This window comes from Momordica charantia, assembly GCF_013281855.1.
Source record: "Momordica charantia cultivar OHB3-1 chromosome 2 unlocalized genomic scaffold, Mcharantia_2.0 BLBB01000002.1, whole genome shotgun sequence".
Taxonomy (NCBI): Eukaryota; Viridiplantae; Streptophyta; class Magnoliopsida; order Cucurbitales; family Cucurbitaceae; genus Momordica; species Momordica charantia.
Window position 1 is genome coordinate 3,167,578 of NW_028275160.1, and position 25,494 is coordinate 3,193,071.

At 32.9% G+C, this 25,494-nt stretch overlaps 4 protein-coding genes across 6 annotated transcripts; 2 read left to right on the forward strand and 2 right to left on the reverse strand.

The window, feature by feature from the left end:
• Positions 1 to 2,623: 2,623 nt before the first annotated feature.
• LOC148212659 (uncharacterized) lies at positions 2,624 to 3,638 on the reverse strand. The gene has a single exon (XM_088120595.1). It carries the CDS (start codon positions 3,532 to 3,534, stop codon positions 3,058 to 3,060), a length of 477 nt encoding a protein of 158 aa, XP_087976721.1. The 5' UTR covers positions 3,535 to 3,638; the 3' UTR covers positions 2,624 to 3,057.
• Positions 3,639 to 5,013: 1,375 nt separating this feature from the next.
• On the forward strand, positions 5,014 to 9,535 carry LOC111011144 (CMP-sialic acid transporter 4). 3 transcript variants are annotated; one of them, XM_022284798.2, is made up of 15 exons: positions 5,014 to 5,152; positions 5,496 to 5,586; positions 5,709 to 5,766; positions 5,879 to 5,990; positions 6,115 to 6,194; positions 6,376 to 6,451; positions 6,559 to 6,659; positions 6,888 to 6,959; positions 7,245 to 7,293; positions 7,407 to 7,448; positions 7,713 to 7,834; positions 8,043 to 8,102; positions 8,627 to 8,675; positions 9,099 to 9,193; positions 9,285 to 9,535. In XM_022284798.2, the coding sequence occupies exons 1-15, from the start codon at positions 5,126 to 5,128 to the stop codon at positions 9,334 to 9,336; spliced, it is 1,086 nt and encodes a 361-aa protein (XP_022140490.1). In that variant the 5' UTR covers positions 5,014 to 5,125; the 3' UTR covers positions 9,337 to 9,535. The 3 variants fall into 3 exon arrangements, with proteins under 3 accessions (XP_022140490.1, XP_087977260.1, XP_022140491.1); XM_088121134.1 differs by having other exon boundaries at positions 5,496 to 5,583; XM_022284799.2 differs by having other exon boundaries at positions 5,099 to 5,152; positions 5,496 to 5,612.
• A 919-nt stretch (positions 9,536 to 10,454) lies between these two features.
• REME1 (Pentatricopeptide repeat (PPR) superfamily protein) lies at positions 10,455 to 13,250 on the forward strand. The gene has a single exon (XM_022284797.2). The coding sequence runs from the start codon at positions 10,702 to 10,704 to the stop codon at positions 12,601 to 12,603; it is 1,902 nt and encodes a 633-aa protein (XP_022140489.1). The 5' UTR covers positions 10,455 to 10,701; the 3' UTR covers positions 12,604 to 13,250.
• An 877-nt stretch (positions 13,251 to 14,127) lies between these two features.
• Positions 14,128 to 17,379, reverse strand: AQI (Peptidase M20/M25/M40 family protein). Its single transcript, XM_022284981.2, has 5 exons — positions 16,750 to 17,379; positions 16,396 to 16,658; positions 15,635 to 15,772; positions 14,917 to 15,156; positions 14,128 to 14,518 (listed from the first exon to the last, which is right to left on the reverse strand). Exons 1-5 carry the CDS (start codon positions 17,339 to 17,341, stop codon positions 14,405 to 14,407), a joined length of 1,347 nt encoding a protein of 448 aa, XP_022140673.1. The 5' UTR covers positions 17,342 to 17,379; the 3' UTR covers positions 14,128 to 14,404.
• Between the last annotated feature and the right edge of the window lie 8,115 nt (positions 17,380 to 25,494).

A 25,494-nucleotide genomic window follows, 5' to 3' on the forward strand; every position in this document is an offset into this window, starting at 1 on the left:
GAAAAGAGACGTATAATTCAAGATAAAAGAAAAATTATATTAAAATAATATTTTAAAAGTATAGATGTCAAAATGAAAAGGTAAATGGAGAAAAATAGTATTTTAACCCAAAATATTTTAAGATAATTTATTGTGCGTTACTATTTTTCAACCATCAATAGTTTTTTTCTTTTGATATATAATTAGAAATAGGTATATTTGGATGACGGAAATATTGCCACCTGGACTGCCAAACTGTCACAACTCCCAGGATCCAGATGTCTTTAAATTCCGTGTCGGTGACGCTTTGTTGGATCTATTTTATGGTACGTACGTGCCTCTCTTTATTTTGCCGTTCATATGTTTCATGTGTAGCCCGCCCACTCATTCCGCAGGGGTTAAACTATTAGTAATATTTTATAAAATTAAAAATTTGAATTACTAGTTTCAAAATTATGTTGCTATAATCTATTAAAGTACCCACATATAATTTAATTAACTATTGCTAAGAATATAATTCAATCCTAACCTAACGAGTTAAAGTATCTATATCTGACTAAAATATCGTGAGTTTGAATTCCTATCTCTGTATATACTACTAAAAAAAATTAATAATGGTTGAAAGTGATATATTTGTAAAAAAAAAAAAAATATACAAATTAGTTCACTTTTAACAATGTGATATTATTGTTTTTTCTCCGTTTTAAAAATTATACTGCTATTTGATCATATCATATATATGAATTAAACTTTTTCAACTCATTAATTTAAGCTTTTTGGTTGAGTGATGATTTATTCATCCTTAGTAATATTGAAGTAATAATATAAAGTACTAGTATAAGTTGTGATAGCAGAAGATTCATAAAAGAATCAGGGTGACATTAACTCATAACAATAAGATTTAATTCTTACTTTGATTCTAACTTTTTTTTGTTAAAAATCGTTTTATGGTGTTCCATCATTAAACTTCTCTACAGTGAATATCTCAACCTACATTTGTATATATTTATAAGGTAGATAGTATAACACTTTAGATGATGGCTACAAATTTTTATTAATGAATGTTGGATGGTAAAAATCAACATGACACGTGGAGCAATCAACTCAGCTCAAGAAGAGTGGCCAGCATTGTTTACTTGAAAGGAGAAATTCAACCTAAATCTAGAGTCGAGCTGACCCAACCTAAAAAGGCTTAAGGAATCTCCTGAGTTCAATCTAACTGACTTGAGAGATCCGACTTCAAATCTGAGAATTTTTAATTGTCTTTAACCTTTTGTCAAAACGGCCATAACGAACCTGTCTCTCCACTCTGTTTATAAAATGAGTATCATTCATTCGATTCAGGTACGCTATTCTATATAAGACTGATTTACTGTACTCGAATCCTCACTAATAACTCGAGCTTCAGAGTGTTTGTTCTTTCTGTGCAGGTCTCTTTTCACGCAACTCACTCCTCTTTAGCTTGTCCGGGTTCATTAGAAGTCAATCTTTAGAACTTGAAATAATTTAGCATCAACAATCCAACAATAAAATGAAACCGTAATTTATTAAAAATAAATATTTAATAAAATTCAAAGAATAAAGCTTAATATTTTAAAATTGAAAGAACGCCATGAAAACACATGTGAATGTACATATCAAAGTATCACCTTCATTTTCATCTAGTTATTAATTATTATTTTAATATTTTAGTTCAATAATTAGAGAGTAAGATACCTTTGATGGTTGAACCATTCTTATGTTAGCTTAGATAATAGCTACTTTTTACCGAGTTTTTTTTCTATTTATTATTATTATTATTATTGTTAGAACATAATTATTATTGTTATTGTTATTTTATATTTAACATTAGATTTGAATAATGAGTTTTATTTTTATTATTATTATTTTTTTTAAGAAATGTGAACAACGAGTTAATGGCTGGACTACACATAACCCGCTGGCAATGATTGGGAGCCATCATCACCGACACTTAGAATATCATTTGCACACCCCTTATTTTATTTATTTTTACTTCATTTAGTCTCTCCTTCCTCTGTCAGCATATATATATATATATATATATATATATATATATATAATGTGCCTTTTTCACTTTTATTCTACTTTTCTTAATAAATTATCAATTTTATGCTCATCAAACTTCAAAGTAAGAAATGGATTTGTTAAAATAATATTTATCTCATGCATGCATTTTTCTAAAATTACTTAACGAATACAATAATTAAGGAATAATGAAACAAAAATTATCTTTCACTTACCAACTTTGTTCTCAAATCGTGGGTCTTACATTAAGATCAACCATCTTTTTTGTTTATTAATTTATTTTGAAAGCGTAGGAAACGTTACATTTCCTCGTTGCTTTATTTGAGTAGGTATCTGTCGATTTAAAGTGTGATAATTTTTTTAAAAATAATTTTTAGATTTATATAAAGGGAGAAATTCACTCCTGAATTGATTTAGTTAATATTTCATAACTATAAACTGAAATGGTAACTTGAAGATAACTCAATTAATTAAAAATATATCAAGGACAATGAATTCAAATATCAACTTCCATACTAAAAAGAACTATAAATTGAAATCTTCAGATAATAATTTCACATCAAATTAAAATGACCATTTTCTTCCATAATAAGAGAGGTTAAATTAAAATATCAAGTAAACATTAAAATTCGTGACAATGATAATAATATGGTAATATTTTTACATTTGACCCTCTGAAAGTAAAAAATAAAAAATACAAAAAATAACAGCACTGTTATACAAAATGAAAACAACCGACATAAAGAGAAAAAGAAAAGGGCATCCACATAAAGAAACAATCTAAATAATGACAACGATATCCCTACCTATTTTTCAATTCTGTATCACCTGTCGCTTGGATCCATAGCAATGCCGCAAATTTTAACCACCGGAATCGTTCCGTTTCATCAACAACTTGAACCCTAATCGATCTTCGCCGGCGAGATTTAGCAAACAAAAAAGGAATAGTAATAATAATTGGATACAAATTAAGCGAGGAAGACGGTGAAGAATCGTGGCTATATTGCCAGATTTGGCCGCGATTCAACAGAATTAGGTTTTGATTCCGCCATTGTCGAAGTTCTTGGAGAAATTGAAGGATTCGTATTTGCAGGTTTGGGGGAGGCCGACGTCGGAGCCGATGAGCTTTCTGAGTTCGGACCTGAACTTGAAGAAGACGTGTCTCCAGCTACCTCTGTTCTGAGATCCGAGGATTTTGGATTCCTCCTCGTTCATCTCGAGATCCTTGGCGAAGATAGGTTTGCGGGAGAGGATCCAGGACCAGCCCCAATCCCACCACTTCCTGACGGAGCCGCCGGCGTAATCTCCGATCGAGGACATGGACTTGGATTTACGGAACGCCCAGGCTGTTGCGGGAGACGAGATTGGCTGGATTCGGAGGGAGAGAGAGGAGAGCCTGCGGCGGAGAGTTTGGTCGCCGGAGTCGGTGTGCGAGACCGGGAGGGCGTCGGGGAGAGGCCTGATCGGGAGGAAGCTGCGCTTCTGGAAGGTGTGGACGGCGGAGGACATGGTTCGGCGGCGGCGGCGGCGGCGGCGACGAGGAGGAGGAGGAGATTTGGGGGAGGGAGAAGGGAAAGTGGGAGGTGAAATTGGAGTGTGCGTCCGTCCACAGCTGGATCACAGGCTGTTTTATTCGCGAGGAGTTGTGGGATGATTATCGTGGGGCCCTCTCCTCTACCTTTCACTTTCTTAATCTTTTTTTTTTTTTTTTTTTTTTGCTTATTTCTTAATTTAATCAATTAATCATTTCATTCCTTTATTCTAACTCACCTCATTGAGTTTAATAATAGGTTAATTAACCTTTATGAATTTAAGAACGAAAAAAATAAAAATAAAAATCGTTTAATTAAAAGTTAAAATAAAAATCATAGGTTAATTAACTTTTTATTATTAAATTAAATAATATAGTTAGTGTGTTAGGTAAGTGTTAAATTGATTTAGTTAACGACGTGAATCTATTATACATAAATTTGAAAATTTACGAACCTATTAAAAATTTTAAAATTATATAAACTAAACAAATGTAACTCCAAAAAATTAGGAACCAAATTTGTAATTTAATGATTTTTTTAACATTTGATAGCTAGTCACTTTTTAATTTTAATCAGACCTACTTCTATAGTTTTTAGTTGAATATCATTTTAATGTTAGCATGTTTGGATGATGGACATGCCACTTTGTTTGGGTAATAGCTCGGACATGTTGAGGATGATTGTGAAGGGCCAACATGTCAATAAGTAGAACTTAATTATGCTCCAACCTATGAAAGACATTGATCACCATAAAATTCGTTGGCAGTTGATAGAACGCCGTCTGATAGAGCATCACTTCTCTAAACTCCCCCATAAAAGGCGGAGTTCCACTTTTCCAGAAGTACACAATCTCTTGCATTACATAAGTTGACATACCATCTCGAATGTTTACTAACTATTGCTAACTATTATAAATGAAGAGCGTTACTAAGTACTAATATGAGATTTAGAGTGTACGTGGTCGAACACCACATTAGTGTGAGGATCTACTGCCAAGCTTACGTCAGCCTCAACGTTGGATTGCCTATTGACTTGCCACGCCAGTGAAAATGGGGACCTTAAAATTTCTATGAATATTTGATTGTTTGGTCACATCCTCCACAACAAAAAGAACTAATTCATATCCCCCATTACATAGGTATCTTAGCAACACCAATACATTACTTCAAAGAAAAACATTGACTTTTTAATTTTGAAACTATAGGAGAAGTAATATATGGCACATATAAATATATATAAATAAGGAGAAGAAAACACTCTTCATATAATATAATGTTTTTCTTTTCCTTTTAAAAGAATATTGTATGTTGCTGAAAGATTGACAAACTTACATCTTAGATGGGCCGATACATGCTCCCACTGCCACTACGGCCCATTTTGCTATTGGGCTCTACAGAGGATAGCAGGCCCAATCCCCGAGAACCTGGAACTGGAAAATCCAGATCCGGAAGTGGAAGCTATTTTTGTTTATGCAGAACTGTTACCTGTTCTGCAAAATTTGTGCAGAAGATCGGAAGCTGTGAATTCTCTGCGTTGGCCTCGCAGATCTCTAACGTGTTCATGCACTAATGGAGTACAGAAGGATCAAAGATCAGGTCTGATTTGTTTTTCTTTCTTTCTTTCTGTTTCTATCCTGCACATTTTTTGCTGAATCTCTGCCGTAAAGTTCCAATCTCAATACGATACCTGTATTTCGTAATTTGACCCTCAGCCCTTGTAGTCATTTTTGTTTATTTGTAACTTCCGTTCATCCTTTGATGCATTTTCCGGCTTTTGTAATTTCGATAATTCTCACTGGCTTGCTTAGTGGCAGTTGAAGTAGTGCTTATTGTTCTGAAAACTGAAATCGGACACCTGCGAATGGATGATTCTTGAAAACTTAGCTGCATTCCATCTGCATTTCGATCTTTAAATTGAATTATATGAATATAATCGTAGGATAAAGATGACAATGGAGATGGCAGTGGGGCTGGTGTCGCTGCGGCAGATGACATAGAGAGCTTGCGCAGCGGGAAAGCAATTTCAGGTGGTATGTTATCATGCGGCTCTCTTTGGGTAATCTATCTTTGTTCGATTGGAAGTCTCCGCCTTCACAGTTTGCTTTTAGTTTACGCTTCTTTTGGTCTTAATGTTCACATCCGGAAATTGCAGCGAGTAATGTAGCAAAATTGGGAGGAAGTTCTTTTGATCGATCCAAGTGGCAGCAAAAGTATGATTATGAAATATGAGCAAACATGTTAGATTTCAATAAATGTCATCATTATTTTCCTTTTGGGTCAGGTTCTAATTGATTTCCTTTTCTAAATTATTTGTTGAATCAGGTCCATAGTTACATTGGCATTAACAATTCTTACTAGTTCACAAGCAATACTCATTGTGTGGTCCAAAAGAGCCGGCAAATATGAGTATAGTGTTACGACTGCAAACTTTATGGTGAGCAAAATCAAACTCTGATTTGGAATATATGATCATCAGGTCCGAAGTTCTGTGTATCATATTCTTTCTCCGTTAAATGGGTGGTTATGGCATTTTTATAAATGCTATCCTTTTGTAATAGGTGGAGGCTTTAAAGTGTGCATTATCACTTGCGGCTTTGAGTCGAATCTGGAGAAGTGAAGGTGTGACTGAAGATAACAGGTTGTAAAATAATTTTGAACTTTATTGACCCAATATTAGATCTCTTGGGTGGGATTGCTATGATGAATTATGTTGCTTGTATCGCTGTCCTTGGCCAACATGCTGTATTGGTACTATTCAGTAAAGTAAAATAGTTAGAATTCTGAAATTTTATTCTCATTGGTCCTTCAAATTTGACTAGGTTGAGCACAACGTATGAAGAGGTTATTGTCTACCCTATTCCTGCAGCACTTTACCTTGTCAAGAATTTGCTCCAGGTTTGGTCTTGCCCTTTTTAAAGCTGATCCCTTAGTCTTTGCCACGAGCAACATTTCAGTGTCCTTGCTTATACAAGTGTGTTTGACTTTTATTCCTCATGTGGCAGTATTACATTTTTGCTTATGTGGATGCACCGGGTTATCAGATATTGAAGAACTTTAATATCATCAGCACTGGCGTTTTGTACAGAATTATACTTAAGAAAAAGTAAGCTTTAGTTATTGTTAGATTATTTTAGTTGTAGAAAAGTATTATTGAATGCGAGCGAAGTTGCTATTTCAAGTGTGCTTATACAATGAATGAAACAGAATTGCTTGCAAGAAAGTAGATGAACTGAGGAAATGCATTTATTTTTCATTTTTTCCTCTTCTCAATCCCAATGCTCCATCGAGGAATATTTATTTGGATTATGTTTTAACAGAAATCTTTTTTCAGGTTAAGTGAGATTCAGTGGGCAGCATTTATTCTACTTTGTGCTGGGTGCACTACTGCACAGCTGAACTCAAAGTAAGAGTTCTTTTTACAGCTGTTATATTATTCATTTATGAGTTATGCAAGTGTTTGGATCTCTTCCTTTTGTTGCATGTTCATTATCTTCTGACAAGGAGAAATGTCATTAATTTTCATCAGAAACAGAGTCTTTTGCACGTTCATTTGCTACATCAATTTGCTTTATATCTAATCAGAAACCATTAGATGATATCTGCATTTATCAATTAATTGATACTAGTCCCAACTCTTATTCAGTGATTATAATTATTGAACGCATTATATATTCACTTTTCTTTGCAGCTCTGATCGTGTTCTTCAGACACCTTTTCAAGGTTGGCTGATGGCTATAGTGAGTTCCAAATCTAAAATGCTATATGAGTGTGTGTATGTGTTTTGTGGGAAGAGTGATTCTTCAAATTATCAAAATACTTATTTTCTTGATGGTGGTTGAATCTTGTACAGATAATGGCACTCTTGAGTGGATTCGCTGGAGTGTACACTGAGGTGAATCATTTCTGTGCAACTTCAATACTGTCATCATTTTTTTTTCATAGACTTAACTATGTTTTTTCCCTGTAGAAAGAACTGTCATTATGTTGAATAGCTTGTTGTTCAATTGCTTCATCTAGCTACTTGGTAGGGAAACCTAGGTTGACTTCATGTCACCTTTTAGTTCCTAATATGCCTGGAAGAAAGCTAACGGACAGTTCCATTTAAGCTAATATGTGATCGTTACTTTTCATCATGTTTGAAAATTTTATTTTGCAGGCTATAATTAAGAAACGTCCTTCAAGGAATGTAAATGTTCAAAACTTCTGGTTATACGTGTTTGGGATGGCGTTCAATGCTATTGCCATGCTGATTCAAGATTTTGACGCAATCGCGAATAAGTAATTTCCAAATTCTGCTCTTGTGCTGAATTTATTCTCTCTCTCTCCATGATTTTAACACTAATTTATGACTTTGATCTAGATAGATAGATAGATAGATACATTCATATATATATTTTGTTTGGAAAGATGGATTTTGTTTCCCAGTAATTCATACCTAGTAAATTTTAGATTTTGTTAGCCATCTGACGAAGAATTTTTTTGTCAGGGGATTCTTCCATGGTTACTCATTTATTACGGTTCTCATGATTCTGAATCATGCACTCAGGTATTAAACAACCGCTTTCTGAGAGATATTGGCATCAATAGTAGATCTTAGACCAACTGTACAGCAGTCTTAAGTAAATTCGTTATCTAGCCAATTGAGTCCCATGGGATCGTGCTTGGTGATAAATGACAAACTGGAAAATATGAACAATTGGAAAGAGTTGGTCTAGTTTTTGGGTGGGGTTTCCTCCACCCCAGCCCGTTCGCTGTATCTTTCTTTTGTGATTAATGAAAGTTTCTCTAAGTTTCTTATCAAAAAAAAAAATGACAAACTGGAAAAGTAGCTAGTTTGCTAGAACACTATATTTTGGCTTAGCATAGCACTTTTATTTTATAGCTGAAAATTTCCACCAACTGAAAATCAAGTCAACAAGGCTCATATTGGCTGTAATTCTTAATACAATATATGAGGCAGGTGATTCCTTGAAAAGATTTTGCAATTCATGCATGCGAAAATTTGCACCCTGTATTTTTTCTTAATATGATTATATTTAGAGAATATGCTGACGGAATTTTTTTTCCCAGTGGCATTGCTGTATCAATGGTGTTGAAGTATGCAGATAATATTGTGAAGGTATTGCCTATTACAAGACATTGATTAATTTGAATTTAGTTATAGCTGCGACTTACAGAATTACTTAAGCATATGATGATATCTCTTGCAATTTTAGTTTGGAACTAATTGATATTTTTCAATTCCTCTGGTATCATATTATGATTTCTCAATAACAAGTATATGTTAAGCAAATGAAAGCCATTACATAAAATAGTGCAGGCTGCTCTGTAAATTTTTTAATGAGCTCATTCTCTTGTTCTTGAATAGATTCTTTGTTGATCTAACACCAATCCTGCATTGCATATAACGTACTCAAAACCGGTTGATTGGATTAAAAAAATTCTGTCCAAGTCAGCTACATAAATTTTTGAGCATGTGTATAGATTATCTTTACATCTCAAAAAACGCTCCTATTATATTTAACTGTGCAACTTGGCGCAGGTTTATTCTACTTCAGTGGCAATGCTTCTCACTGCTGTTGTTTCTGTTTTCCTGTTTCGGTTTCATCTTTCCCTCGCCTTTTTCCTCGGATCAACGTAAGTCAGTCCTGGTTTATGGCTGCTTCTGATAAAGCATTCTTTCCCATCTCCTTGTACTTCTAACTTTTTCGTCATTTTCCATTCACAGCGTCGTATCGGTTGCGGTCTATCTACATTCAATTGGGAAGCTGCAAAGGTAATGAAAACTTTCAATGGTAATTGAAACAATGGCGGTCGATTTTATATCAGTGTATATGGGGTAATTCCTCGTGCCCTTTTTGCCCCTTCACTTTGCCCCATTATATGTTCCAACTGGTTACATGAGAAAATATGAATTCCAGCTACAAGTTAGATAACAGATTACTGGCGTATACATAATAGGTTTTTTATTACCCGAAATGCAAGATTCAGCCTCAAGTATTGTTAGCAACACTGAGGGGAATTTGAGCTGCTTGCTTAATTTTCCTGCTTTATAGGTGGCATGATGCCATAATTTTTACCAAGAAGCTTGCAAGAGCTAACTTGGAACTACAGAGTTATTTTAGATTCGGTTGGAGACTAAAAAGGAAGAAAAAGAAGAAATGTTAGGATGAGCTCGACTGTTCATACTTCGTAATGGCCAACATGAGCATAGTTCAACGGTTAAGACTTGTTATTCCTTTTCTAGGGGTTGGAGCTTACCTTGGTATACTCAACAAAAGAGAAAAAAAAAGTTTACCTACAAATGTTCCAATGTGGTTTCATTTAATAATTACTTAGAGGGGAGAGGGATTTGGATTTATGTTACCAAACTTTAGATCTGAAAATCTCCATTAAATTCTGAAATCCCGTCTGGTCATTTTTTTTCCTTCTTCTTCTTCTTCTTCTTTTGGGTTGTAATTAACACAATGTATTTGGTGTATTTTAAAGATAAAATAGTATAAATAATAAATTTGACTATAGTATCACAGATGTGGAGGCGAGAATCCAAAACAATTATGCCTAAGTTGGCAAGATAAATTTTGTTGATTGACGGGATTCATTTCTTAGCCTTGGTAAATCGAGATATCGGTATTCCTCAACCTTAATTCTCGTTGTGCAACTTCTACCTGAAATGAACATCATCATTCAGGATCATCTGTTAAATTTGCATTTGGGAACTGAACGTCAGTCATGTAATATTATAATGATATTTTTCTTATGGAAAACTTTTATTAGTGTTGTGTTAATAAAGCATACAAATTAGTAATATCAACGGCAAATTGTACATAAGCCACATTTTACCCGTCTATTTTCCTCTATTTTTACTCGTCTTAAATCTTAATACAGTCGATTAACACAATAACAAAATTGAACTGTCATGTAAGCAACACAGCAGCATCAGATAAAAAAAAAAATTATTTCTGAAAAATCACGGTTAAAACGCACCGGCTCTTTAAATTCAGGACATAATGATTTCAATGGCAAAGATTAGGGGGGACTCTAATTTCGACTTTCTCGTAATGGGAAGCGAAAAATGGAATCATGGGGAAGAAGAAGATTACGAATAATCTGTACGCGCTTCTGTTCCTGATTCTCCAAAAGCCATGCGAGCAACCGTAATGCTGAAGCTTGCTCCCCCTCGGCTATCTCGTTTTTGTTCTTCGTCGGCGTTCTCCCATCACAATGCATCCGTGGTCGACGAGTTCACCAAGTTTTGCTACCAGAGGGACCTTCCAAGAGCCATGAAAGCGATGGAAGCGATGCACAGAAACCGCCTCTGGGCCGATGCGATCACTTATTCCGAGCTCATCAAGTGCTGCCTCATTCGTGGGGCTGTAGAACAAGGCCGGCTTGTTCACCAGCACGTTTTCTCAAATGGTTACGACCCCAAAACATTCTTGATCAATACTCTGCTTAACATGTATGCAAAATTTGGCCTCTTGGATGAGGCCCAGAACCTGTTCGACAAAATGCCTGAAAGGAATGTTGTCTCCTGGACGACTATGATATCTGCTTACTCCAATTCCAGTCTTAAGTATAAGGCATTGGAGTTTCTGATATTGATGCTTAGAGAAGGTGTTCGACCTAATATGTTCACGTATTCTTCTGTATTGAGAGCTTGCGATGGTTTGTTGGACCTTAAGCAGCTACATGCTAGCATTATGAAGGTGGGTTTGGAATCTGATGTCTTTGTAAGAAGTGCCCTGATCGATACTTACTCAAAATTGGGTGAACAGATAGCTGCTTTGAATGTTTTCAACGAGATGGTTACTGGTGATTTGGTTGTTTGGAACTCTATCATTGGTGGGTTTGCTCAGAACAGTGATGGGGATGAAGCTTTACTTCTTTATAAGAGAATGAAGAGGGCTGGTTTTGCAGCTGATCAGTCTACACTAACTAGTGTTTTGCGAGCCTGCACTGGGCTGGCGCTATTAGAATTGGGCAGACAAGTCCATGTCCATGTACTGAAGTTTGATCAGGATCTAATCCTTAACAACGCCCTTCTTGACATGTACTGCAAATGTGGCACTCTTAAGGATGCAAGCTTAGTTTTCACTAAGATGGTAGAGAAGGATGTCATCTCTTGGAGCACCATGATCGCAGGATTGGCGCAAAATGGCTTCAGTTCGGATGCACTCAAATTGTTCGAATCAATGAAAGTTAGAGGACCAAAACCAAATTACATCACTGTGCTTGGAGTTCTTTTCGCCTGTAGCCACGCAGGGCTTGTGAAAGATGGATGGTACTATTTCCAGTCTATGAAGGAGCTTTTCGGGATCGACCCAGGAAGAGAGCACTATGGTTGCATAATTGATCTTCTTGGAAGAGCTGGAAGACTTGATGAAGCAGTGAAGTTAATCCATGAAATGAACCATGAACCAGATGCTGTGACTTGGCGAATCTTGCTTGGTGCTTGCAGGGTTCACAAGAATGTGGATTTAGCCATATATGCTGCTAAAGAAATTCTAAAACTGGATCCCACCGACGCGGGGACGTACATATTGTTATCCAATATATATGCAAATTCTCAGAAATGGGAGGATGTTTCAGAAGTTAGGAAGGTCATGAGAGCCAGGGGAGTGAAGAAAGAGCCAGGATGCAGCTGGATTGAAGTGAGCAAACAAGTGCATGCTTTTATGTTGGGAGATGACTCACATCCAAGAACAGAAGAGATAAAGCGGGAGCTAAGCCAGTTAATTCAAAGATTAGTGAGAGTGGGTTATGTTCCAGATACCAATTTCGTGCTGCAGGATCTCGAGGGAGAACAAGAACAGATGGAAGATTCCCTTCAATACCACAGCGAGAAACTGGCAATTGTGTTTGGTTTAATGAGCTTGCCAAATGAAAAAACCATTCGTATAAGGAAAAACCTCAGAATTTGTGGGGACTGCCACATCTTTGCAAAACTCGTCTCGCAGTTGGAGAATCGAGTTATCGTTGTTAGAGACCCTATCCGATACCATCATTTCCAGGACGGCGTATGCTCCTGTGGTGATTACTGGTGACAAAACCTGAAGTTCAATATCAGTAGTCCATATGTGACATACATAACCAGAGGTTGGCCAACTCCTCAAGCCAGTTGATCAGCCGGCCATGTTAACAGAGCTTCATTATTGTGATCAAAACTACAGAGACTGCTCAGGTTCGATCCCAACTCCACATTTTTTTAACTGAAAAAAAGAAAGAAAGAAAGAAAAAAGCTACCTGATGGTTTATCAGAGATGGGATGAGCACGTGGGGAAGGAAAGAACAAGTAAAGAAACAGAGAACAAATAGGGAATCTATAGCCTAATTGCACTGCTGAGTGGTGAAGTGATCTATTTTTTGATGATCTAACCGGGCAGTATTCATAACTCCAGATGAGTAAAAATAAAGCTTTTCTTAAGAGTTAGAATTTTTTTTTGTTTTTTAGTATAACACGTGGAGACGATAATTCAAATCTCACGTTCTTTTGGTTGGAGACAAGTACCTTTAATAAGTTGAGTTATGTCCAAATTGGGTGCCTTAAATCTATTTACTTAACGGAAATTGGATCCACTTCAAAGTAGAGAACTATTCCTCCAAAATGGGTTAACACAACTCATTCTCTCTCTTTTTTTTCTTTAAATATTGACATGTTAAAAAATGTGAGTCTCAATTTCATGGAAATGTTAATAAAATGTTGGTGTGGATATGTATTTTTAAAAAATTTATAAAAATAAAAAATTCATAATAAATGTTGTAAGATAAATTTTATTGATATTAATATTATGTCCTATTATGTTGATTTTTTTTATATTTTATGATTTTCTTTTCAATATTTTCAAAAAATATTGACATGTCAATAAAATTTTAATACTCACCCTTAATATATGAGATCCCAAAATGTTTTCTAAACATTTCACATTTTCACTCTCCTCTAGACTTCTAACCTACCTACCAAATTCAACCATAAGATCAACTAATATTTTGATTAGTAATTACTCGTTTAATTAATAACAATACTAGCTCGTTTTCATTCATTTATTTATTTTCAATACTAGCTTGACTTGCCGTGATGCTGGAATCTGATTGTTTAGAAGCGATAATGGAAACTAGAACTCAAATGTAGCCTAAGTTTCTGATTATTTTCAAAAAAAGAAAAAAAAGAAAAGGAAAAAAAAGACTTTAGTTGACAGTTTCTTTATATAAAACATTTCAAATATCTATTTAGCATTTTCATTTTCTTCTCCTCTCTTATGAATATAAATTTAATTTAGATTAGGTTGATTTCATTCTAGTTCATTTCAATTATTTGTCATTTATATAAATTTAATTTAGATTGTGTTGATTCTATTATAGTTAATTTCAATTTTTTGTCATTTTTACGTCCACCAAGTAAACAAAGCCTTAGCCAATTTGAGTACAGCTTCAACTGGTTAAGACATTTATCTTGACTAAGATCGTATCTTCGAAACTCCATCTATTCAATGAATAATAATAATAAAATAAACAAAGCCTTCACTCTCGAAGAGTCTTTCCCATGGAACAGAAACCAAAAAGTAGAAAGATGATAGAGCTATGTTGACGGAATTTTATTATCCATAGACCATAAGTGAAGTACAATACAGATGATCGTTTCGTAATCGTAAGTAACTCGAGCATTTATTCAATTGCAGATTCTGTTTCCAGAAATTGTATGGTACTTGCAAATAAATGCACCATAATCAAAGTACAATCACCAAGTTGCAAGGATCGATCTAATGTATGCAACAGAATCAGATCCACGACCCCATACTGCAAATTATTCAGATCTATCTGGATGGACAAGATTACTTATGTGCTTTCTTACAGCTCGTCTTTGAAGCTTTCGGTCGGTTTATGAGCGATGAAAGAAGCATAAGCCTTGATTATTGACTCGTACGCCTCAATGCCTTTCAAATACTCAGCTTGGTTCAGAAACTGAAACAGGTGAAAAAATTAATGGTTTAGATAACAATGCAGGTGAATGTCCAGCCATTTATAGACTTGGAAAAAACGCAAATCTCACTAAAATGTATGATGTGAGGATTGTAAAGCGGTTTAGCAAGATAGCAACGCTGCTCGTGATGAAATTCGATTACTTCTAGAGTCCTTAACTGCCCATTATCCATATACTACCAGGCAGATGTTCAAAATGAAGATGATCAATCAAGATTTTAAGATAGGTTGAAGGTTGAGCAAACTGAAGACCAGTTTTTATGCTTTATTTCTAACCTAAAAACATCTACCTCAACAGAAAAACACAGGAATAAGACACCAAATCATATGACCTTTGAAAATTTATTTGAAACAGTAGATATAACTGATAAGTTCCTCACCTCATTATGGTCATGAAGAAGAATAGGAGTGTTGGCCATTGGAGAGAAGCCAATTGCAGGGAGGCCCAGATTTCGAAAGTACCGAGCATCAGTTGAAGCGGGAAAGATTTCTGGCTTTCCGAGTTTCCCATTGGCATTTCTAACAGCTTCTTCGAGAAGATTCCACCAAGGGTTAGATTTGTCAATTGCAGTAAGAGCTGGTTTCCCAAACTTGTCGAAAATAGATTCCTTCTGCTTAAACTGAACAACAATCAAGCACAAGGAAAGATTGAGATATAATTTATATGGTAAAAAAGATGGAATTCTCAAGTTCAATAATCACCATATTCTGTTTAACTGATAATACCCTAAAATTTTATCTCAGCACTGTTCAACTTTCTGCATCGGTTAGAAATTATCAAGCACGACACTTCGGTTTGAGTAACATGTTTACATCTGGTCTATAGTGGACCTCCATCACTCCAACACTTGTTAGACACGTGTTTGACGCTTGTTGTAACATATTTCATCACTCCAATCCTAACGTCTTTCAAATATAAATACCTTAGACTAAAACAAATTTGTAACTTAAAAATCATTGAAAATTAGATATTCCTGAAAATAGATTTTAGTACATTTATTCATCGCATTTTTTGTGTCCCAATTGTCTAGCAAATGACATATTGTGACTGTGCCCTATGCTTGTTATGTCAGAATCTAAAGACTCCAAAATTGCTACCTCGAATGTCATATTACGAGAAACAGGTGCCCATTCCTCTGCAATTCGTCTTTCAAGAGATTCTGGATTTGCAGTCGGTGGGAGGCGAACATCAAAACCAGCCTCAGCTTCAGATGGCTGCAGATTCATGACAAAACCCTGGTAGATAACATAGCAGTTATCAGGATACATCGGCAACATAGTTTCATAAGATCCTTCAACGTGACAGAGCTAACAATCAACCCCAATGTACCTTATGGCGCAAAATTTCAATAAAAATAGTATGCCATGACAAAGCGTAATAACACTAACATCAAAAGCATAATTCACAGATTTTTTATTGATATTATTTCCCAACTTGCTATTTGCGTTCAACTGTCTATGCCATAGCTTTTGAAGTTCCACATGGAACTCAAACGAAGGATAGAACAATGGTAAAAGTATTCTAGCTAATTTGCTAGATGAAGTCACTAAACTAATGTTCAAATTCAGAGATAAAAGATAAATGCAGTTTCTCTAGTAGTATTTGTATAAAGAGAGTTTGGGATAACTTTTGAAAAAAACATCTTCTAAGTGCAACACTTCTTCTGTGAGGACTTCTAATCCAGTACTTCCCCTGAAACCATTTTAAAAACTGTTTTTCAAAATTTAGAATTCACTTATAGAAAGTGCTAAAAACACTTAACAGTCATTCTAAAGTCATCATACAATCTCAAGTAAATCTTCAGAAGTGCTACAACTTCAAGCATTTATGGAGAAACAAGTTTCAAAGATCAACTCACAGTAGGAGATGGAGTGCCAGATTTTAAGAAGACCATGTTTACAGAGACGACCTCTCCTTCAGCCTTCAGACCGGCCTTCACCAGATCAAACTGAGAAGCCCTGAACCTCCGCACACTCTCAATGCTTTTGAACAGATTCTCCAAGGCAGTGTTATCATACAGCTTTGCTCCATGGCCTGGCGCCCCCACTGCCTTGATCACCATCCACCAGGGACTCCTCTCCCCATAAAATACCCTGTAGTTCTCACCCGGAGAAGGCAACCCTGATGATATTGGAACCGAATTAGCCTAAACATTTGAAGATTAAGGACGAAAGAATCTCACCCCATCAGCTAAAAAGATCTCACTGATAACCTTCATCGAGCACAATGCCTACATTCAATTTCTGAAACTCATCGGATTCAGCAAACTTCTCAGCGCCAGCACGGCCACCAATTTCTTCATCCGGGACGAAAGATAGGTAAACAGAGCGCGCAGGCTCGAATCCCAAAGCCTTCAAACGCCGAATAGCCTCGAGGTACTGCATCCCAACGCACTTCATATCCTGGGACCCTCTGGCGTAGATATTGCCGAGGGAATCGATGTGAGCTCCGAGAGGAGGGTGCGTCCACTTGTGGTGCTCGGCAGGAACGACGTCGGTGTGCGAATTGAGGAGGATCGAAGAGAGATCGGGGTTCGAACCAGGCCATTTGAGGAGGATCAGAGGCTTGCCCTCCACGAATTCAATTGTCTGGGATTCGAGGGCGAGGGATTTGGCCTGGGAGATGATGAAATCGGCAGCTTCGTAGTAGTGGGGGTTCGGCTGGACGGTGTTAATCTGAAGGTATTGCTGGAACCTGGCTATGATCGCGGAGGAAGACGATGATTCTTCATCAGCAATGGATGATGAGAGAAACAAGAAAATGGTTATAACAGAGAGGAGAAGATTAACATATTTCAAATTCATGGTTCAGTGTTACACAAGAGACACAGTACAGCTGAGAAATTGCATTCGGGATTCTTATAATAAATAATAATATATAAAATATTATGCTTATTAATAATATTATATATATAATATTTTTTTAAAAATGGTGAAAGTACACATAACTTAATAATAATTGACATAAATCACTAATAAGGGGCTGTGAGTTGGATCCCACTTCCACGTGCACTTAAAAAAAATATTTTTAATAAATAATATATAAAAAATAAAATATAATAATATATAAAATATAATAAATATGATTTCTATCGTAATAAGTTGATTGTCAAAGCGAGTATAGATAAGTGATAATTGACATATTTCTCATATTCTCATATATTGTAAAAATGCAAACCGTACATCTCAAATCTAGGAGAGTAAGGTTATAAATTAGATATTACATTCACCGAGCCAAAGAATAATATTAGAAACAATATCCTATTTGTTAATATATAATATAATGTAATTAATATTTTATTTTATTTTATTTTTTCAAAAAAATCAACGTCGTTTGTCTCTTGACACAATCATAAATGCATGTCTAAATAGTTGTCTCTTTAAAAGACGACCATTTTTTTATTTAAACAAAAAAAATCAGACGTGGCGCTATGCTGTGTTGCATCGTAGGGTTGTCATATTCTCAAAATAGTTTGTTCGACTCTAGACACGACCAAAGTGGTGGACTCAATTACACAGCGTTATTTTATAAAATAGTTTTAAAAAGTTTGCATTTTTAAAATAAGTTTTAAATTAGCATTATTTTAAAAATAAGTTTAAAAAATTATTTAAAAAACCTCTAGAGGTCCAGTTGCTTTGACCTTCTGGGATGTGCGGATGGAATTAGGGCCTCTCTAAAAGTCCATTTCAAAAGTTGGGCCAAGGCCCAAAGCAAGAAGGAGCCCAAAGAAGAAAAGCCCAAATGCCCTAATTATCCTTGAATAATATCATTTCTCCTATTAATAATTTTGAATATGTTGTTTGGGTAAGATTTTGTTGGCATGTTTTTGTTGCTTTTACTTTTGGTTTGAAGTTATTCCTTGTTTTGATCTTGTATGTCTCTTTTATCTTGTTGGGTTTTTTTAGCCTTTTGTAGCGACGTAAGTTACTTCCTATAGTACGAGTTTTATTTATTCTTTAAAAACGTTTTGAGATGATACAACTTTCTATTAGAAAATGAAAAATTTTAATGACTCGCATCTTTTAGTTAGAAGTAACCTATACTAGTTGTAGGTGTAACTAAAAACATACTTCTTTTACTAGAATCTCGATGTAGTATGCAACTATAAATAAATTAAATAAATGAGAGAATTTCTGTAGTTAAGAAAAAATAATAATATAAGTCAAAAGAGTCATTATTCTTGAGAATTAAACTAGAGTTTAATTCTCTATAGATAAATGAAATAAGGAAGCGCGTCGTTATATTATAAAAAAAATGTAATGTTAATATTATATTGTTGGTGTAATTCTCTAAATAAAATAATTATGCTCCATTTTTTATGATATCAAAGAACTTTCTGCCTCTTTTCTTTTCTTTTACCTAGTCTCCTTTAAATCATCTCGTAATTTTTCTTGCTCATAACTTAGTCAACGTTGCTTTAGCTATTTCTAATTTTAATAGTGATTTTTGGTGTTATTGGTAAAAATTGTCTGACTTTTATTGTTTTCTAATAAGAAAATTCTTTTAAAAATTGACTAAATACATCAAAGGGTATATAATATTGTCGGTTTTACCTTTAATCTTTCATTTTTTAAAATTCTCAATATCATCCTTAATGTATTAAAATTCTTAATTAGTCAATCACACGTTAAAATTTGTTATGAGATGTCAAGAATTAGTGCAAACATGTGTTAATTTCTTTGTTACTGGTTCCACAATTTTAGGAGTTATGCTCGATAATTAATTTCATAGTTGGAAGTTTATTAAGTAGTGGATGAGTGGATTGAAAGTTTCGAGAATTAATAGGTTAGTGGGTTAGTGGAGTTATGATTTTGGTTTAGAGAGATTTTGAAGGGTAGTGGCCTAGGTAGTTGGTTAGTGGCCTAAGTAATGGATTAGTGGTCGGTTTTCTTATTCCCTCTAAATTCTTGTAACAATTCTCAATTCAATGAATAGAAGTCCTTCATTCGTACAGTTTCTCTCTTGCTTCCTTTCTATTGTCCATCTTCATTTTTTCGTTACAATAGAAGCGGGTCGAATTTTTGTTGATGGACAAGTTGAATTTCATGCGTTAAATAGTATCTGAGTGACATATTTATGTATCCAAATATGTAAATAAAACAATAATTTAATGATACATCAACTTTTTGTTAAGGAATTTTAAGATTTTTTTAATTTTTTTTTTATGTTTATGAAATGACCTAATTGAGAATTTTCTCATACATTAAAAGTAAACTTGAAATTTTTAAAAAATTAAAGACTAAATTGAACATTACCTCAAACAATAAAGACCATTAGTATATTTTAGCCTAAAAAAATAGGGGTATATATTTAAAAATACATTATTTAGTTATGACCAATATTGATGCATCTTCGCCTGGTCTCATAAACTAGAAAATATTTCATGTTGCCTCTCATTCAACCAAAGATATACATTTTTTACTTCAATTTTCTATGGTAAGACATTATTTTAAACTGTATAAATATTTTAATAATTTTCGAAATGGAACCAAGTCAAGTAAATTTGTTCTTATCATCATCGTCGTGGGATGTTTTATTTCTTTAATTTTTTTTTATGGGGGAGAATGTAAAGGTGGCCGTAAGTTTATATTTTTTTAGTTCATCAAATTAATCAAATTATGTAGGTAGAAATTTTGATCTAGCAACATGAACATGTTATGTCGAAGTTTATGAATTAATTATTTAGATTCTTAGAAAATATAATTGATGTACAAAGTTTCAAATTGACCGGAAACTTCATTCAATGGATCCCGTCGCGGCGGCGGTGGATGATAACGGAGAGTTTTGACCGGCGATTCAACGGTCGCTTGCTTTATATTTTGCTTCTAAAAAGATTGTTAATTGAATCCTGTGTTTAACGGCACAATTTTAAGTATTATGGGAGATATTTGAATGTTTCAAAAATTTGACATTTTTCATTTTTCTTTTATGCTTATTTGAATTTAATAACTCTTGTTTTTGGCCTTTCTGGACTGCTTTAACCTTTCTGGTCCCTAGTCCCTCCATGTAGCGAAGCTTCTCGATATATATATATATTTTTTCTATTAAACAAAGAAAGAAAAAAATTACAAGACAGGTTGATGAAGTCCAAGTCGTCTGGAAAATGGTGCAGTGGCAAGACTCGAAACTTTGAGATATCACCTACTTTGTGACTTCAAGTTTAAGCCTTATGTTACGAGTCGGATTTAGTAGCATAAACCAGCGTAACATCCCTTTCATTATATATATATATATATGTTATCTCATTTTTTTTTCCCTTTCTTATTAAGAAAAGTAGCTAATATTTGAGCAATCCAAGCATGATTGAGAACTTGTTTTTTCTATAGAGAGTCGGTCAAATTTGTGAAACTCCCAAGTTTACTCAAATTCAATTAATATATTTTAAATTGAATATATGTTATGAACTATTTTGACCAATGCACACCTTATGTTATTATATCCATTCATAATTGGGTAGCTTCACATGATTTACCAATTGAAATATTATTATCATATAAATGTTTACTAAAATAATTAACGAAATGAGTTTATAAATTTTGCTAGTTAGTTCTTTTTTATGAGAAATAGGTTCCAAGAGAGCCGAGTCAAATTAATGGTTTAGGTTTTTAGCGTTTCATTTGTCTAGTTCTATTTTTTCAAGAAATTAAATTAATTGATCGTTTTTCTTTTTCATTTTTTGAATGAACAGTCAATCAATAGTAATCAAAAAGTGAACCAAATCAAAACTATATATTATGATTAACCCAATCTACAAGACAACAAATGAATTAATTAAATGAAATAAGATTTTAAGGATTATTTGTTTCCAATTTTTCCAACTCAAAGTTGACAAGGGGAATTGCTGGCATTAATACATGTCCTTCAAATCTATTCTTTCTAATATTTTATGTTTATTGTCTTGTAGCAACCTAAGATAATAATTAATTTGAACACATAATTCAATTTAAGTACATCGACGTTAACCAATCTGCCATTCTAAAAGTTGATTTTTTGATTTTTTTCGCTCCCGTCGAACTGAAAAGAAAAAAAATTAGTGAGACATTAAGATGACAGGTTCATATCATGATCTCTCTTATTTAAAATATAATATAATATTTTATTATTATTATTATTATCAATTTTTGATAAAATTCCATTAGTAATTGAAAATTTTGTTTTTAAACAATTAGATTCATTTGCCTACAATTTCTTTACTTTCTAGGTTTAAAACTTTTGTTGCGACTTTAAGTAAATTACAAGATAAAGAAATCGAGAGTAAATAAATTAACGTAATGGTTATGGCTCTTGAAAAATTCAAAGATGGAAGTTATTTTTTTAAACAAAATGAGATGCTATTTGGACATCAATTGGTTTGACTTAATAGCAAATTAATGAATATTAAACCAATGTTTTCTTTTTAAGTGATGTCATTAGTTTGAAGTCTATGAAAGGTTTAAAATAAGATTTGATTGACTCAATCTTATAAAATTGGATGACAAGATATGGAGGAGAAATTGTGACATTAAATTGACCATATAGATAGACTTATAAGTTATGATATATATATATATATATATAATAAGAATATGAAATACAAACATTGGTTGCTAACTCAATAATTCAAGTTCCATGATTTTTTTAGCAATATTAGGTAAAAGATTTTTTTTTTCCATTATAGTATAATTTTTTAGAGTATTGTATTATAGATAAGGAAGAACTCAAAAATTAAAAATAAATATTGAACCTACAATCTATATTATAAAAAAGGCAATTAATATTTGATTACTTCGAATGATGTTCAGACTTTCACCGAATGATTAAAACAATAAAGTCTAAATTTATGAGTTGTTTGGAAGTGTGTGATTTGTTTGTTTTTTCTCTCATTTTTAAGAAATATTTTCAATATATTTTCTTCGGAAAAAGGCCTTGTTTACTTTTCTTCTAGAAGTGCTATTTAAAAAAAAAACTTAAATGTATAATAATTACCAAAAAAAAAAAGAAGATCAAAATGGCATAATTATGGAAAAAAGCACAAATTAACTATTGAAAAAACAACTTATGTTTCTCTTTATTAAGAAAACAAAAATCTAACTCAATCCAAAATATATTGATTAGTCAGACAATTTGATAATATTTTCTTTCTTATTTCTCGTTTCCAATTTTATTAAGAAATATAAGCATTTTACAACTATTTATATTTCTTGTTTTTTATTTTTTAGAAACATTCTTTGATTAGAAATTTTAGAAACAACAAAAAAAATATTTTTTGTTCTAGTTTCTAATAATTTGTTAATAAAAATATTGTTTTATCATTCTTGAATCTATGGACGTTGAGTCATATTTCTCTTTATTAAAAATAAGAAAATGAAAACAAGAAACGAAAATGTTACTAAACCGACCTTTAATAATCTTTGATATAGGTTCAAATCTCACCCTCCCTATAAATAATAATCTAAAAAAGAAAAAAAAAAGAAGGAAAATAATACACAATACATACCAAACAAGAATATTATCGAATAGAATCTTGATATTTTCGTATTTAGAGCTCAAATCGAATATAATTGTACACAAATGATACATTCTCTAGAGTTTACATGTGATGTTAGAAAGACATGGTTCGATCACAATGCATACTTATGAGATTTCGTGAAGACAAATATTTGGGGCATAACTTAAGGTTCACTTTGTATTATTTCTTGGTTTATATGTTATTTTTAATATCGTGTTTACTTTAAAAACTCACTTTCAAACACTTATTTTCATCAATGTTAATATATTAGTTTACTTTGGACTTACAAATTTTATACAACCCAATTATGAAATCACTTTAGTTTAATATAAATCCAAAATTATATGATCATTTCCAAGGCATTGCGTATAGAGTTGGATTTTAAATTCAATAAATTTTTAGGTTCAAAGATTTGTACGTATAAACAATATATATAAGCGTCCGAGAAAACGTTGACAAAAGGTATGATTTATGGGAAATTGGGTTTCTAACCCCATTATATAACTCATTTGGATTTTTGACCATTTTTTAAAAACTTTAATTTGTGACGCCTGCTTATCTAATTTGGGACTCATTTCCACTTTTTTTCTTTGTAAAATTACTAAAATATCCTTATTTATTTTATGTAAAATTATCCAGAAACCTTTTCACAACCCTCACCATTTTTTTTTAATTTGAATCTAATATAGATTAATTTAGGAAAAAAAATCTGTAGATTAAATCTTCCAATAACTAAATTGCAGCGGCATATTGACGTATATTGAAACGTTACTTCTTACCAAAAAGAAAAAAAAATTACCAAACTTTTATGATACATATTCTCAACACACAAAATCCCTAACATGCCCTTTTGACTAATTTTTAACATGGATGCATCATGCACAAAATGCCAACTTTTATTTTATATATATATGTCAACACACAAAAACCTTAACATGCCCACTTGACTAATTCTTTGGATCAAGTTATGAGCTTTGAAAAAGTTGAGGTATTACCAAATTCCTTGTACAAATCAATTAAAGAGAGGACCCACATGCCAAATTGCAAGATCTTTCTTAACCTCCATTAATGGTGGCCATGATCCTCCAAATGATTTTCCTTCCATCTTCAACCATTCCCTCTTCAACTCCATTTAGACTATTATAAAAGATTATGGTAAAAATCCCATTCTCATTTTTTACTAAGTTGATTATATAAGATATCTCTAAACTAGGACTTGGTTTTTACTCCTACCATGTACAATTTTGAAGCTTTTTAGTGGTCTAAAACAAACTTTTTCCTTAATTAGCTTCTTCCGTTAAAATTAAATAAATAGAATTTTGAAAGTTGTAAACTTAGATGGGTATAGCATTTGAAAAAGAAAAAAAATTATAAAGAAAAGCATGGGTGATTATTCTTTATATAATAAATGGCAAAGCCTCCCTCTTATAATTAACGGACTAAATAATAATAAAAAAAGTAGTACTTGAAAAATGTCAATGTCAATGTATAACGCAGTAACTCATCCTACGTGTTTTCAAGGAGAAGATGATTATGTTATTATTTACAAATGTCGTCATTGATGACCTCAGGTAAGAATACGTTTTTCTTAACATAATTGAGATGAATTAACGTTTGAAATAATTGAAACTAAATCCATAATTTAGAAACATTTGATATAATTTAGTCTCTTTTTTTTGGAGGGGTATGTTGTGTATGATCTCTATGCTAATTATAAAAGGTTATTAAAATCTTAATCCAAAGCTGACATTTGAAATATAGTGATCATTCTCTGTTTTTTTTTTTTTTTTCATAAACCTAATCTTTACTTCATATTTGAGAAACGAAAGAAGAATTTAATGTTCCAGCTTTATTTGAGATGTGTAATTGATTTTTTTTTAATGTACAAATATTGTGTCAAATGATTTAGTTTCTTCCTAGCTATTACTTTTTTGTATAAAATAGGAGCTTATCAACTTATTTTTACTTGAAAGATGATAAGTTTCATAAGTTTAGTCTTTTACTTCATATAGTTGAGAAATTAAGGGTTCATATGTGTAATTAATTTAATTTTTTAATAGAGAATAGCTGTCAAAGGATTTAGCTTTCTTCCTATTTAAGATTAATAATCTCATTGAAGATCGATGGACGAATAAATTCAATTACGTGTTGTGGTTGCAAGTGATCTATGATTATATTATGTTCTATAGTTGGGTTTATAATTTTATTTTCTAAACAAACATACTGTACAAGAGACTTTGTGTTTAATTTAGTTTAAGCTAAAATATGAAAATTACGAAAGTAGATTTAAAAAAAAAAAGTGTTTGAAAATTGTTTTCAATTTTTTGGAATAAAATTTTGTAAAAAATGATGTACATAACTATATATTTTTTTCTTTTATCAAATGAAGCTGATAATCTTTCTAAAATTATAAATCTATGGATAGACATTTTAATAGACATAACTAACACATCAATTTCTAATACTCGT

Coding starts and splice junctions, on each gene's coding strand:
- LOC111011144 (XM_022284798.2), top strand. CDS start 5,126: ATGGAGTACAGAAGGATCAAAGATCAG. Junction 5,767..5,878: donor CGATCCAAGTGGCAGCAAAA/GTATGATTATGA, acceptor TTGTTGAATCAG/GTCCATAGTTACATTGGCAT. Junction 7,294..7,406: donor AAGGTTGGCTGATGGCTATA/GTGAGTTCCAAA, acceptor AATCTTGTACAG/ATAATGGCACTCTTGAGTGG.
- REME1 (XM_022284797.2), top strand. CDS start 10,702: ATGCGAGCAACCGTAATGCTGAAGCTTGCTCCCCCTCGGCTATCTCGT.
- AQI (XM_022284981.2), bottom strand. CDS start 17,341: ATGAATTTGAAATATGTTAATCTTCTCCTCTCTGTTATAACCATTTTC. Junction 16,659..16,749: donor AGGCATTGTGCTCGATGAAG/GTTATCAGTGAG, acceptor CAATATCATCAG/GGTTGCCTTCTCCGGGTGAG. Junction 15,157..15,634: donor CTCGTAATATGACATTCGAG/GTAGCAATTTTG, acceptor ATTGTTGTTCAG/TTTAAGCAGAAGGAATCTAT.
- LOC148212659 (XM_088120595.1), bottom strand. CDS start 3,534: ATGTCCTCCGCCGTCCACACCTTCCAGAAGCGCAGCTTCCTCCCGATC.